This window comes from Hippoglossus hippoglossus, chromosome 3 (genome assembly GCF_009819705.1).
Source record: "Hippoglossus hippoglossus isolate fHipHip1 chromosome 3, fHipHip1.pri, whole genome shotgun sequence".
Classification (NCBI taxonomy): domain Eukaryota; kingdom Metazoa; phylum Chordata; class Actinopteri; order Pleuronectiformes; family Pleuronectidae; genus Hippoglossus; species Hippoglossus hippoglossus.
The window spans coordinates 17,620,061-17,635,881 of record NC_047153.1 but is presented as its reverse complement, the minus strand read 5'-3'; the positions used below and the strand labels follow the sequence as shown (position 1 = coordinate 17,635,881).

General features: G+C 39.5%; 2 protein-coding genes across 2 annotated transcripts in view; one reads left to right on the top strand and one right to left on the bottom strand.

Moving 5' to 3' along the window:
- Positions 1–1,039: 1,039 nt before the first annotated feature.
- vps26a (VPS26, retromer complex component A) lies at positions 1,040–8,506 on the bottom strand. Its single transcript, XM_034581118.1, has 9 exons — positions 8,360–8,506; positions 6,976–7,125; positions 5,471–5,546; positions 4,820–4,976; positions 4,089–4,253; positions 3,893–3,999; positions 3,642–3,743; positions 3,370–3,479; positions 1,040–3,268 (listed from the first exon to the last, which is right to left on the bottom strand). Exons 1-9 carry the CDS (start codon positions 8,360–8,362, stop codon positions 3,152–3,154), a joined length of 987 nt encoding a protein of 328 aa, XP_034437009.1. The 5' UTR covers positions 8,363–8,506; the 3' UTR covers positions 1,040–3,151.
- A 1,036-nt stretch (positions 8,507–9,542) lies between these two features.
- LOC117759338 (palmitoyltransferase ZDHHC23-like) overlaps positions 9,543–15,821 on the top strand; it is a 9,129-nt gene continuing 2,850 nt past the window's right edge. Inside the window, 7 exon segments of the mRNA XM_034581406.1 lie at positions 9,543–9,661; positions 10,356–10,958; positions 11,780–11,871; positions 11,874–11,936; positions 14,375–14,409; positions 14,912–15,415; positions 15,662–15,730. Coding sequence (XP_034437297.1) covers positions 9,543–9,661; positions 10,356–10,958; positions 11,780–11,871; positions 11,874–11,936; positions 14,375–14,409; positions 14,912–15,415; positions 15,662–15,730 — 1,485 coding nt within the window.

Sequence of the window (15,821 nt, the reverse complement as noted above, 5' to 3'; positions counted from 1 at the left end):
TCCCCTCCCTTCCCTTGCCTATAACCTTTATCCACACCTCCAGCCCCCACTCCTTCTTGTGCATGTTACACAATTATATATACAATGTAAATAATGTATATTATTTGAATTCTACTACTAATAATAATCATCCACATAATAATAGATATAATTCTGCATAACTTTGTCCTGTCTGTGTCAGTCTGAATATAGGGATTCATGGCTCTGATTGATTTATTACAGTCAAGAGCAAGTTATTGTTTTCACCCCTTTGTGTGTGTATGTGTGTGTGTCAGAGTGTCCTCACTAAGATAGAAGTACAAACATGTGTGTGTATATATACATACATATATATACATACATATATATATATATATATATATATACATATATACATACATATATACATACACATATATACATATACATACACATATATACATATACATATACATATACATACACATATATACATATACATATACATATATACATATACATACACATATATATATATACATACACATATATATACACATATACATATACATATATATATATATATACACATATATATATATATATACATATACATATATATATATATAAGGCTTTAAAGTTAGTTACACACATGGATAACAAAGCTGTCAAGCAGTGGGGCAGCAACGCAAAAGGCTAAAAAAGAAACTGCAAACTGCAGAGATATTGATCTTTGGGAAAACCAAACCATTAATCTTAAATTTTTTCCAAAAGTCGTCCCACAAGCAAAGAACACGGCGAGGGTGACGATGCTAGCCTTGAATGCGATGAGGACAGTAACCCAGCAGTAGCCTATAGTACTCCACAATATGTGAAGTCATCTTCTCTGCAGTGCTCTGATCATCGATACTAACTGAACAGCTGTGCTGCAGTGCAGCCTTTAGGAGAATTCCACAAATGAATTTTATAATATAAAATATAAAGGATCCGGTCACTGTGAGGAAAACTGATATCCAACAATTAACAATAAAGATTGAACACAAAAATATTTCTTCTTTAAAAAAATGTGGTGCACAAGATAATCAGTATAAATTTGCTTTATTCACTGTTTTTTTTAAGCTATATATTTGGGTTCGGTGTATATACACACACACACACACACACACACACACATTGTCTCTCTCTCACTCTCACACACACATTGACAGCATGATTCGACATCGTGTAAAGATACATGCAGTAGATAAGACAGGGCCAGAGAGTTTTGGCATTTAAGTGTTTCTTCATTACCTTTTAAAGAACACCAAACAAACCCTACCTGCACCGTGTTCAGAAAGACAAAAAACATATCTGATAAATCTGACAGGCAGAGATACCAAGCAATAGCTGAAAATAAATTACAGTGTTCCCAGACAAAGGAACATCAAACTACAAAGGTCAACACTCGCGTGAAGGAACCGAAGAAAAACTGAGTTGTAGCTCTGAGTGTTTATGGGAGCATGAGTTGCACGTCAAAAAAAAATAAAAGCAATAACATATTGTACTAGTAAATTCAGTTTAAATAAGTAGTGATATATAAATGACAGTATATTTTCCATTACAGACAGGAGAGCTCTGTGGTGAAGTTTTCCTTGAGTGATGTTTCATTTCAGCTTCCATGCCCCTTTATACAGAGTTAAGCATCCAAAGGGAAACATGCAAAACTGGCCACAGATCAGAGCGTACGGGCAAATAGACCCCACACCCTGGACTGGTTGCACCACCAAACCATGTGCGTGTAGGAGTGTGTCTTTAAAGCTGGACCTAAACTGCCGGTCTGAGCATCACAGTGGAACATAATTGGATTTTACAGTATATTGATGCTGCACGCCTTCCAGTGCTTACAACAGCAGGCATGAGTCATATATTACATTAGTTTTCTAGGTCTACCAAACCAGCTTAAAAAAAGAAAGTACACCTTGTAAAAAATAAGGTGAAAGTGACAAGAGTGGAACTTCCGTCTGCTGATCGTGGCGAGCATCATTTCATCGCTCCATTGAAAATGTGAATTGTTAATCGTGCGGTGAAGACAGAATTTCAGTTTTCAGGCAACTGCATCACCTTTCAATTTTTTTTAAGCTTTACATTTCAGAAATGGAAGACAATGCATTTCTTTCATCTATTAATGTGAACTGACACCACCAAGTTACAAATAAATATATTTTCTGTTCAGTCATACGGACTCAATGAGAACACACATCTCTCTCTCACCCCGATTAGTTGCAGCTCGATATAATAGTAATTTACTCATAATTTTATGAAATGAATGACACTGAATTCATAATGTCCGCATTGAGTCAAAACCTTTTCTGTATGAAACCAAAGTGGATTTGAAAATTGAAAATTAAGTTGAGATTTGAATTGAAACGAGCAGTTTGCAGACTGTTGCATCATACTTAAATAAAACTTAGCAGCAGCGTAAGGATGAGCGAGAGAGCACAGTGGTGTCATTATTTAAACTCATGTATTGTGTATAAATATAGAGCTCATGTGCCGACTCAGGCCGTCATGTTGTGTATTCAAGCTGATCCCCATGACTTGTGCACTTAATCACTTGGTAGCCCATATAGATAAAAAAAAAAAAACACATCATTTTGTTGGGGGTTGGGAGGGAGGATACCGGAGAACCTCCTGGGTAAGTGCCGTCCAAACATGCAGCCGAAAGAAGCTCCTGTTGCAGAAGAAAGCCATAAATGGCGTGGTGGTCGTGTGTAGATATCACATCTCTTCTGTCTTTTCTCCAGTTTCATTCAGCAAACGGAAACTCTATGGCTTCACCTGTGTGTGTGTGTGTGTGTGTTTGAGCATGTGCGTTTTCAGTCCGAGACGCCTGGATCAAACAGGCTGCCTCACTGTTCCTTTTCATGGGTTGGTTAGATTTGCACTCTTGCCTTGATATTGAGCATTCAGCAGACTTGTGCATCTGTATGCGAGTGTTTTCAGTCCTGGGGGAGACAGTGGTGGTGGCAGGACAGCTCACATCAGAAGCTGTGAGGTGGTTTAAGGGGGGATATCTGAAAGTATGTTATGTGTATTCATGGATACAGACATTTCTCAGTCCCAGGAGATATTGGGGCAGCTCTCACACCTCTGGCTGTTCAGCAGTGAAGAGTTGGGGTGCGTCGGTGTGTATTCTTAGTTCATGATATCGCGCTCACATCTCTGGCTGCTCTGCATTAACCGGCTGGGTTCGGGGCTCGGGCGACTCATAGCGCTGATGGAAGTTTCTTTTCCTCATCTTCTCTGGGGCTTTTCTCCACAAAACGATCTCCTGCACAAGAAGGCACAGGAATAAATGCAGGGAAAAGTACAGTTAATAAGATAATAGCTCACTGATGAAGAGCACCACAGCTGTGTGAACGAGTGGGTTACCTGTTGTTTAAAGTATCTTCTATCCTCTTCGTCCACCAGCACCAGATTAAGGAAGTAGCGCACAGAGAACTTCTTGTTGACGTCCCTCATGGTGGCTGTCAAGTCATATCCTGTAAGGAAGCAGAAGATTTGATAGGCTGTCACTCAAACAAAAATTTGAATTGTAATATGCCGTTTCAAATGTTTTAAAAAGGGAGATGCTATGAGGGAAACGGACACCCTGAGGACATGAGGTTGCATTATGTCAGCGGCAGTGAGTGAAGAGCTCTTACCTGCCAGGAACAGTCTGATGGGGATTGATTCCCCTTTAACTGGAGCTCCATCCATGATTTCATACTTTGCAACAGTCTCCGTCTCGGTCGTAGTACTGGGACCTAAAAAGAATATGACCAACGCATTCATTAAACCCACCACAGCATTTAAGAAACACAAAAAGCTCAAATGTGATGAACTTTGAAGTAAGCACAGAGTGATGCCACTCAAGTTTAGCTTATCTTTACAAATGGCTATCGTGGACTCTTACCAATGCCTGTCATCTCCTTCTTGATGAGCTGCAGCTCCATGTGTTGGATCTTGATCCTGACCAGCAGGAAGTAGATCTTCCCAACAATCACGTCCTTGAGGTGGTATCTTGTAAAGAGACACATGAAAGAAGCTGCTCAAACTGATGACTTGAGGTTTTCACTTCAATAGAGAAGTTAAAGCAAAATGAATCTCACTTGGATTTATTGTACTCGAACTCGATGTGAAGACAGTCTTCAATGCCGACCTCCATCTTGATTGAGTTGTTGACATCTGGGTACGTGGCTAACTGGTGGACAATTAACTCGTATTCCTTTACTAAGTCAGACAGACGACGAACTATTGTCACCCTGAGGAAATACCTGCGAGAAGAGCACACAGACACCGCGAGCTTTAAGACCAACACAGTGATGATCATGGTGTCCTGCTACGATAATAATCCATTGCATCAACAACATCAAAAAAAGACATGATATTGAGCGGTGTACCCTTTTAGGTATTTCTTCTCCCTCATACATACACACCTGACTCACAGAATCCAGAATATTAGATTGTTTATTTGTTATGGCTGCATTTCCTGTAATTGAAATGAAAGTAATGCTGTATTGTTATAATAATTATATTCCCAGCACTTCTGATATATTTATCAATAACAGCAATATGTTTATTGATCCTTGCTGTAAAGTTCTCTCATTGTCGCCCCCTGGAGGGATAGCAGTACAAGATGAGCTAGAGAAAGGCAGCCCTGCAGACTGTTTACTTCTATAAGATTGAACATGGATACTCCACAACAAAGTTCATTGCCTGTCCAGAAAAATTGGTCAGAATGAAACACGTGTTCACAGTCACAGATATAATAATACATCCATGTGATTGATAATATATCAGAAGCTGCAGCTTTCCTCATGTCAAACTGTTATGATTGTACCTTAGCCGGACGTTCGCTCCCGTGTAGGACTCGTAGGGCTTCTCCACCTGCATGAACTCAAAGTCGTAGCTTCTGTTCTGAGCGAGTTCTCCGGGCAGCGCCAACTCTTTCACCAGGTCCACAAATTCATGGGTGTTGCTCTTATCAGAGAAGAGCTCTGAAATACAGCAGAGTGGAGTTTGAGTCTTTGGGTTGTTTCAAAGCAAAACAGTATAAACATGTCTGCAACTGACACTTCAAACGTTTTTATAGCTTTAAAAGCACACAGCTCTCGTCCCACAACAGCTAATGGGGGAGGGATTGAGGAGAGTTCAGCTCTGCTATAGAAAGGCTGCACACGATGACCACATGCTCTGGTAAACCTTTTAGCCACGTGAGTAAATCCTAATGTTGAAAAGCAGTTTTACAACTACAAAGCATAAGCATTTGAAAATGTTTAAGAAGCAAACTGATTAAGAAATTAAGGGGTTTTAATGTTAATCAGAATATATCTATCTGACTGCCCTACAAAGATTAAAGCAAGAAAAAAGGTGAGGTTAGTTTGTCATAATTATAAATAGCGGCTGTCTCTTCAACACCTCTTAGAAGAGACATGAAAGTAAAGTGACAACAGAGAGATAATGATGAATGCATCACTTTTATCATGCTCACCTATCTGTCCGACAAACTCGATGCGGATGCCCTGGTGCTCGAGTCGCTTTCCTCCCTGTCTCACATTTAGATTCACCTGTCAAGGAATCATTTCATGAGCTCAAGTATGAACCAAAAATTGAAATTTTATAATATTACCAATTTAAAAAGACATTTTAAAATGAAATAGACAGTACATCCTCTCTTTATAGAACACAAATCCCCCCCCAAAAAAGAAAGAGCTATACATTGTTATGACATAACATACTGCTGGTGCTGTATTTATACACATTTTTGAGAATAAAGTGTTTGGAGTGCTGGTCCAAACAGGTTGAGAAAAGGAAATATTCAATGACAGAGGGCAAACAGCCAATCAGGTAGAAGTGACAAGCAATATTGAATAGACTCCAATATTACATCTGTGGAACTTAAAGGTAATTGCTTCTCCTGAATTCAGAGCAGATCTTGCAAACACATCCGAACAACCTAAATTTCCCATAGGACTCATTCAAAAGCTGCTTTCAGACATGCACTAGACTCAGCAGTTCCTTCGTATGTTCTCTGGAGGAGGTGCAGGTGTGAACGCAAATGTCGGAGTGAGACACGCCGCAGTTTCTGTTGACTTTATCCGCCTGACCTGCTGCACTCGCTGCTCCAGGTCTCGCCTGAATAACGCGGAGGATTTGATGCCGTTGTGAGCGCGTCTGTGCAGAAAACTTTCCGCTGGGTTGTGCATGTGTGAAAGACAAACTGCAGGTAAACTCTGTAGCCAATTCTCCGGATTTTACCCGAGGTCATGTCTGAAAATGGCTGAAGAGAGGATCCCACCACAGACAGAGAAGCTCAGTATCTGTTGACCGAGGCTACGTTGACAGATACGTTTTCATTTTGAAATATGATCTCAGACGATCATTTTAGCTCTGTATCAGAAATAATCTTTATCCAAGGTCAGGTACACGCAGTCATTTGTTATTCATGTTGCCTTCCCCACTGTTATTTGATACTGATGCAATTCTGAAAAAGGTCCCTTGATAGTTTGTGAGTGTGATGAACCAAGGAAAGATGTTGCAGCTGTAAGACCCATTCAGGGAGTGAACGCAAGTATTTGCATCATCCTCCAGTTTCTGCCAGATTAAAAGGCAGCCTGAGAGTTCTCAAAATAAAACAAGACCAGCACCGCTTTCAAAATGCTACTTTTTAGTGCCACTCAGGCCACAACTTTCTGTGCGAACCTGATGAAGCCCAGGGAGAAAACAAACTGCCCCCGACAGACATTCTATTTTATGTGTCTGAACCAAACCCGAGCCGGACGATGTAACTGGTTACAGGCACACGCAGTGTAAAAAAAGAAGTTGATAGACCAGCCAACAAAACCGAACCTGACCTGAGCCAGACTTTGTTTAAAGCCTCCAATGGGTCCTGACGGGATGCGTTCTGTTAACTAATACATAAAAAGACAGCACATTTGTAGGATCCCTTTCTTAACCTCTGCAGTCTGCTTTGTAAATCATGTAAACTCAGTTTACCTTCCCAGACACAGACTCTCCATCGTAGAACAGGTAGTGTTTCTCCACTTTCCCATCTTCTGTCTTCAACTCAGCAGTCTTTCTGTTCTCAGCATCGTTCAGCAGCACATCTATCTCACACACCGGCCCAAACAAACCTCCCAGGAAACTCTGGAAAAAGAAAATGCATCACAGACAACAAAGTTAACTTGTTATGTGGCTGTTTGAATAATAAGTTGACCAAGCCTAAAATCACAGTTAATACAAAAAACACATTAACCCCCCCCCCCAAAGAAAACAGAAAATATATTTTTTAAGCAGAGTGATAGATGCCAAGGACCACCTTTAAGGTTTATAACATTTATACTTGTTGGAGATGCTTTACATTTCATATCATAAGGGATCTAGGACAACTGAAACGTAATCAAACAAAATAAATATAAACATATCAAATTCAAAGACATGTCTGGATAATCAAGGATCACAATGGCATGTGGCTATCTTGATTCAAGAGGCTGCCACATCACACGTATCTATTATAATCTGAAGGAGTTTGTTGACACACTTGTCTGAGGACAGTGATGACTTGAATGCCACTGAAGGGTGTGGCCACCACAGCCTGAGGTTGAAACTGACCTCGCTCCCTGCCAGGAGTCAGAAAGAGAACATCAACTATTAACCACACTAACTCAATAACCCACCACAGCTGCACAGCCACACCATGTTCCTCTGAGCTGGCACAGAGTCGCAAACACTTCAACATGCTGCAGCAGCTAATGAGGAGGAAGTGGCCCTGATCACCCAGACGTCAGGAGAGACCAGCACCCGGGTGGACACGTGGGAAATGTTTGAATTCATCACATCCCATGACAGAAAATTAATAGAATAGACTCTGGGTAGGACGCTACAAAAGAAAACAACTTACAGAGCTACACAATGACACTGCATACAAGTCAGCGTATTTTTAATTATTAACTAAGTAAATCAATCGACTTGCACATCCTTCAGACATATGTCATAAAGCTCGAAACAACTTCTCCACACGGAGACAACCAGAAACGTTGGCTAACAGCCTCATTGACTGGAGCTCTGGAGCATCTCTAAAAACACACGTTTGTATCATAAACACACACAAGCTGCATTGACCTCCGTTATCCGTCCCTTTTAACCAGCACAGTGTTGTTATGAACCAGCTGCTCACCAGTCACAACACCACAGAGACACACAGGGAGCAGGGGCCTCCTGACTCCCCCGAGCCAGCTAGCTTCGCTGTTAGCTTGAAATAAACCAGTTAGCTGCCGGTCAGTAGAAACCGGGAGCTCAGCTCAATGTCGGTCTTTAACAAACAAACCCCCGGGTTCAGTCCTGCGGTGTCCGAGCAGCTGCTGTCCGGGTTTACACTCACCATGTCGGCCGTCTGGACAGTGGAAGCTAACAGCTAACAGCTAATAGCCTCGCTCCGTGCTGTGAGTGAACATGAACCAGGAGGTGGAACCGAGGCTCCGCGTCATGTGACCCGGGTCATGTGCGTGATGGAGAGGTGGGGACCATATGACAATACTCCTTATCTATACTCATTGTTAATAATCCTGATTAATACTCCTTATTAACACCCCCGATTAATACTCCTTATTATTCCCCTTATTAATACTGCTTGATGACACTCCTTATCAATACTCACTGTTGATAATCCTGATTAATACTCCTTATTATTACTCGTTATTAACACTTCTTATCAATGCTTATCGTTAATAATCCCGATTAATACTCCTTATCATTCCCCTTATTAATACTTCTTATTAACACTCATTATCAATACTCTTTGTTTATACTCCTGATTAATACTCCTTATTAACATTCCTTATTAATACTCCTTATTAACACTCCATATCAATAGTCATTGTTAATAATCCTTTACCCCTTATAAATATTAATAATACCTTTGTATATATAGACATAAGGACATATTGTGATGAGCAGTTGACACAAATGTGCAAAAAATTATGATGACTTTGATGTTTATAAATTGTCTCTTTCTCACATTTCTTGTATGGGGGCAGATTGTAAAGCTGGAAATAAGAATAATATTTAATCTTGTTTAGCTCCAAAAGATTTTTTAAAAGTTACCTCATGTCTGATAAATGTTATTCAATATTAATAATAACTAGGGCTACGTTGTAGCACTAACGGGCCCGAGCACAGGCATTTTGAAGCCTGTTGCGGTTAGTGGAGAGAGCGATCAATAGGGCCTCCCACCGTTCGGTGCTCGGGCCCTAATTAGTTGCTTTTAATTGATAAGTGGTTTTATATCATTATAGACAGTAAGATAGATGAAATATTGCTGCCAATTCAGATGTAAAGTAAACCCTCTATAATTACGATAATTGCTCCTATATATATGTTGATATGTATGTATATATGTGCTTTTTTCAAAGTTATAGATCGTGTGTGTGTGTTTTTGTGTTATAGATTCTGTCAGTACATTTCCATAGATATGTTCCCTGCACTAATAGTTTGTTTTAATGGTGTAGTTCATTTGTGCATCGCTCCAGAGAACGAAGTTGCCCTGTGAACTTCAAGAAGCCATAATGAAATGGGAGAAGTTAAAGCCTCCGGAGCCAGATGATCCCATGTGCTGCTGCGAGTGTGATATCTACCAGTACGGATGCTGCTGTGACTGTGAAGATCTGGACGAGGCCTTTAACAGGTTAGAAGAAGTATGACCTTTAATGAGACACAAAAGGGTCACAAGGTGATTTACAGACATCAAATACAATTTAGATGCAATTCTCAATATCATATTTTAGCCATAATTGTTCCAAAAGCTAAAAAAAGTACTTGTTCGAATAAAACCATGGAAATAACCATGCATGGGGATTATGACAGATGAGTGACAGCATCAGTTGCAGCAGGTCAGTTTACAGCACCACAGGAAACATTGCACATGGGAGATTTTTTGTGAACAAGCTCAGCTAAAATATCCTTTGGGATAATGGGGGTCACATATCTCTGACTCGGTTATTTTGGGCATCAAGGACTCAAAGGTTTTGGAATCCCTGCTTTAGTACAATAAACTTCAGGCCGAGTGAAGAAATGTCCCAGGGCCCCAGATCCTTCTGAGACTTCATGACTTCATGTTGCAATGTATTTAATCATAAATTCATTTTATTTTATCCATTTATTTATCTTTTTACAGTTTATTTAAAACCAAACACGTGTGACATCACACCAAAGCACAATATTAAAATTACAGGGTCTGACCCTTCTAATAAGAAAACAACATGTGATTTTTCCTCATATCATCTTATTAGTTTGATCAATGAAAGTGTATTAGCATCATTCCTAATTAAGTTTTTTTATTTTCAAGTGTTTGTAACTCTGCCTGAATGTGTGCGCTGCAGGTGGCTGAGACACAAACCCCCTCACAGCGGATGTCACTCTCCTGTTCTCGGGGCCCTGATTGACAACCTGGAGATCTCCATGATCCCGGCCCTGGTGCTGCTGCCTCTGCTGCTCCGGGCCGCAGCGCTGCACTACCTGCTGGGCATCATCATCCTGACAGCTCTGCCCAGCCTGGTCCTCTGGTACTACTACGCCACGCACCGCAAGAGGAGATGCACCCTCTTCTTCCTCACTCTGGCGCTGTTCTCTCTGGCCTACATGTATTACCTCTTCATCACAGAGATTCTACCGCGTGGGGACGTCAGCCATCTGCAGCTGTGCACTGTGACTGCTGGGATGATCCTCACCATCGGATCTCTCATTCACACCAAGCGAGGCCCAGGGTTTCACACCACCTCCTATCACAGCCAGAGTGAGGAGGTTAACAAGGACTCTACACATCTTAATGGATCCATCCAATCAGCGGACTCCTCCTCCTTTCCTCCTGCCCTGACAGAAAAGTGGAGCAGATGCTCTGTGTGCAAAACAATGCCACCCCCGCGGGCCGGACACTGTCGAACCTGTGGATCCTGCGTCAAGCGTCTGGACCACCACTGTGTCTGGTGGGTTGGATTTGATATTATAACATCTTTATACTTCTTTGAATTGTACATTCACACCACATCATGAAAGTGAATATTGAATTATGACAGATTAGATAACTGCCCTGTAATTACACAACAACGTTCATGTCTTAAGCATAGACTCCTACTGTACCCACTGGTTTCCTCAGGGCCGTGCACAGACATTTTGGGGAGCGGGGGCTCAAGTGAAAAACTCTTTGCATCCAAAAATTGATTTTTAAATGGAAACTGCTCCCAGCAAAAATGTCTTGAAATGTAAACTTGAACTAGAAAACTGGTAAACTGGGATCTGTCTCAGGCCAACCAGGAAGACAGGGTGTCTATTTGTTTGTAAGCTTTATCAGACACTTTCCTGAACTGCACACTGCCAAGAACATTAAAGATGATGATGTCAGTTTTATAAATCTCTTTATACCTCATGCACAGTTTCTGAATTGTTTCATTGTCTGCAATAGACTTACAACCTCAAAGACAAAAGAATAAAATGTATATATGATGTTAATCTTCCTGTTTATTATTCACATTTACTATATAGATAGAAACTCCAGAACCAACCATGATATACTGTGAGTATACTGAATCTATTACCACCAAACTAGAATAACCCACATGATAGTCTGACCAGGAAATATTCAATAGTCTTTCAAATGTAAACTTCAAATACTACATCTACTGAGTTATTTTAAATACAGCAGGTATATGGAGCCAACATATCCAGGTCAGCTTGGGTCTCACAGATCTTTGTCTTGTGGGTCTGTGTTGTGTTTGTGTGTTTGTGTGTTTGTGTTGAGGTGTTGCAGGATAAACAGCTGTGTCGGACAGGCAAACCACCGCAGTTTCCTGCTGACCCTCTTGGTGTTCGTGCTGACCTCTCTGTATGGGATCAGTTTGGTGCTCGGCAGTATGTCATGACGGCTCTCTTCTACTGCCCCGGTGTCTACAGCCAGTCCAGGTACAGCACTCTATATATCATAAATACATGTTTATGTATCATATCTTCTGTCTCATCCCAACAACTACATCAGAAGTCCACATTGAAAAAGTTCACCAAATTAATATAAACACAAAAATGGACTTTACTTGTTGCTATTAGATAATAGGTATGATATGATATTAGTAGAATTTGTAAGGACATATATTCTACTGCCTCATCTTTGATACATTGATGTATTAGAGTCATCAGTATTTGATTGTGGGAAACAGTTAAAAGAAGATTCTATCTGGACATTTTTGACTACTTATTTAAATGTTGTCCATGTTTTGAGGCAATTTAATTTGAAACAAGTCAGAGCCTTTGGAACGGCTGTCAAAAAATACAATTAACTCAAAATACATATTTTCAACTTGTGTCTTTGTTAAAATACTGTCAAGTCAAGTAACTTTTAGTTACGTTACATTACATTACGTTACGTTACGTTTCCCTTTTAGTTACTTTTGTACCTTTCGTTACTTGTCGTTACTTTGTAACTTTTCGTTACTTTTAGTTACTTTGTAACTTTTCATTACTTTTCGTTACTTTGTTACTTTGTTACTTTTAGTTACTTTTCGTTACTTTCGTTCCTTTTCGTTACTTTCGTACTTTTAGTTACTTTCGGCACTTTTAGTTACTTTCGTTCTTTTAGTTACTTTTTAGTTACTGTCGTATTTGTAGTTACTTTCGTACTTTTAGTTACTTTTGAGTTACTTTCGTACTTTTTAGTTACTTTTGTACTTTTAGTTACTTTTTAGTTACTTTCGTACTTTTAGTTACTTTTTAGTTACTTTTGTACTTTTAGTTACTTTTTAGTTACTTTTGTACCTTTAGTTACTTTTGTACTTTTAGTTACTTTTTAGTTACTTTCGTACTTTTAGTTACTTTTTAGTTACTTTGGTACTTTTAGTTACTTTTGTACTTTTAGTTACTTTTTAGTTACTTTTGTACTTTTAGTTACTTTTTAGTTACTTTTGTACTTTTAGTTACTTTTGTACTTTTAGTTACTTTCGTACTTTTAGTTACTTTTTAGTTACTTTGGTACTTTTAGTTACTTTTTAGTTACTTTTGTACTTTTAGTTACTTTTTAGTTACTTTGGTACTTTTAGTTACTTTTGTACTTTTAGTTACTTTTTAGTTACTTTTGTACTTGTAGTTACTTTTGTACTTTTAGTTACTTTTGTACTTTTAGTTACTTTCGTACTTTTAGTTACTTTCGTACTTAGTTACTTTTTAGTTACTTTGGTACTTTTAGTTACTTTTTAGTTACTTTTGTACTTTTAGTTACTTTTGTACTTTTAGTTACTTTCGTACTTTTAGTTACTTTTTAGTTACTTTGGTACTTTTAGTTACTTTTTAGTTACTTTTGTAATTTTAGTTACTTTTTAGTTACTTTGGTACTTTTAGTTACTTTTGTACTTTTAGTTACTTTTTAGTTACTTTTGTACTTGTAGTTACTTTTGTACTTTTAGTTACTTTTGTACTTTTAGTTACTTTTTAGTTACTTTCGTACTTTTAGTTACTTTTTAGTTACTTTGGTACTTTTAGTTACTTTTGTACTTTTAGTTACTTTTTAGTTACTTTTGTACTTTTAGTTACTTTTTAGTTACTTTTGTACTTTTAGTTACTTTTGTACTTTTAGTTACTTTTTAGTTACTTTCGTACTTTTAGTTACTTTTTAGTTACTTTGGTACTTTTAGTTACTTTTGTACTTGTCATGATACACCTGGGCTACGATTTTTGTGAAGATCGGTGAAAGCTAACTGAGGGGCTTTTCCTTAGATGGCGCTGTTGAGCCATTTTTCCACGCCCATTTCAAATTACTCCAGCATACAATTACTTTTTGGGGTTTTGAATTCCCTGCAAACTTTGGTAACAATTTGAGCATGTCTAGGCCCTGAAAAACCCCCAAAAGGGAAAGACAAATCCTTCAAAATACAATAGGGCCTCCCACCGGAGGTGCTCGGGCCCTAACTAGACATACTCAAAAGATCATGAAACTTTGCAGGAAATTCAAGACCTACGGATATTTTATTCAATGTTGTTTTTATGTAGCCAACTGTTCCTTTGATGTCACATTTGAAACCCTCATGCCTGTGTTCTAGTTAGGGCCTGATCACCGAACAGTAGGAGACAGTGGGAGGCCCTATTGAACACAGGCATGAGGGCCTGTATTGTGTAGCCAACTGTTCCTTTGATGTCACGTATGAAACCCTCTTTAAATCCTATTTATTGAACTCTGGAGGAGAAATTTGTCAGTTGAGTTTGAGACGGCGACAGGATAACAGCTCCAACCTGACCCTTCATATTCAACACTGCTACCAGTCCAAGACAGGGAGAAGACAACAGCTCCAAGAAACATCAAGACTATTAGAAGACAACGGATCATTTTTCTCTACAACACTTACCCTGTACCTGTGTTCAGCCAAGATGAAGAAGGGACACAACTTAAGAAACGAGGTAAGATTTTCTAATCAGGAGACACTTTTAGTGTTACACATATTCAGACCACCTTACATTTTATTTCATTATTTCATGTTTTGTCTGTGAATTTTCAATAAACCCGTCACATCAGTCACCTGACATTCAGTCTGAACTGACAGTTGCGGTCTGTGTGTTACAATACTTTCCATGAAATGAGTCTCTGTGGATATTATGCAGCTTCTGTTTAGGATAATTCACTTTCACTTTAGTGTTGAGATACTGTACTTAAGAGAAATGCAGAAACTGCATTTAAATTAACTCGTAACAATTTCATGTGATGATCAATGTTTTAAGAGAGATAATGAATGGATGGATGAGAAATCGTCTGAATTGATGAAAGTGATGTAACTGTTAAAGTTACATTCAGCAGTGTGGATCATTAGAGATGAAGATGAAAGACCTCTTGTCTTTTTCTGTGTATCCAAACCTATGATGGGACTGTGTATTTACCTGTTATATGTATGTTTGTGTCTTTCAGTCCGTTGTACATCATGTGGAATCTCCCACCAAAACAATTGAGTTCCTCCATGGAGAGATCAAGGAAATGGAATTTGAGGGAATGGAGCTAGCTCAGGAAAATGCGGCACTGAAGTGCATGATGTCCACAAATGATGCTAGGTGGAAGAGGGACAAACAGGCCATGCAGGATCAGATTGATTCCGCCAAACAGGGGCAGGCCTTTGACTCTGGAAGGGCCATGCAGACAGAGTTGGAGGACGAGCTCAAGGAGTTGAAGCTGGTGTTGAAGGACAAAGAAAAGTACATCTATAAATTGAGTTCTCGTCCTAGAAACGATCAGATCGAGAGGGTGAAAAGGGAGCTGAGCGACAAGTGCAACCAGGTCAAGGCGATGGAGCTTTCCTTTGACAAGAAGATGAAGCACATCATCTCTGAGAAAGATGCAGTGATAAGTGATCTAGAGAGGCAGCTGACTGCTCAAAACTCAGCTCTGGCCAAAGAGAATACAGCTCTGAAGAAGCAGGCTGCCGAAAACACTGCTGTGGCTGCAGAAAACGCTGCTCTGGCTGCAGTGAAAGGTGCTCTAGAGAGGCAGCTGACTGCTGAAAACTCAGCTCTGGACAAAGAGAATACAGCTCTGAAGAAGCAGGCTGCCGAAAACACTGCTGTGGCTGCAGAGAACGCTGCTCTGGCTGCAGTGAAAGGTGCTCTAGAGAGGCAGCTGACTGCTGAAAACTCAGCTCTGGACAAAGAAAACACTGCACTGAAGAAGCTGGCTGCTGAGAACGTAGCTATAAAGGAGCATGAGGCCCTGATACTGAAGAACATTGAGCTTCAGGTACGTTAAATCAGATCATTTTAGATTTGAATTATATGGATTGTAAGTTTGTTTCATGTTTAGACTTTGAGGAAGAAAGTGTTGACACTTA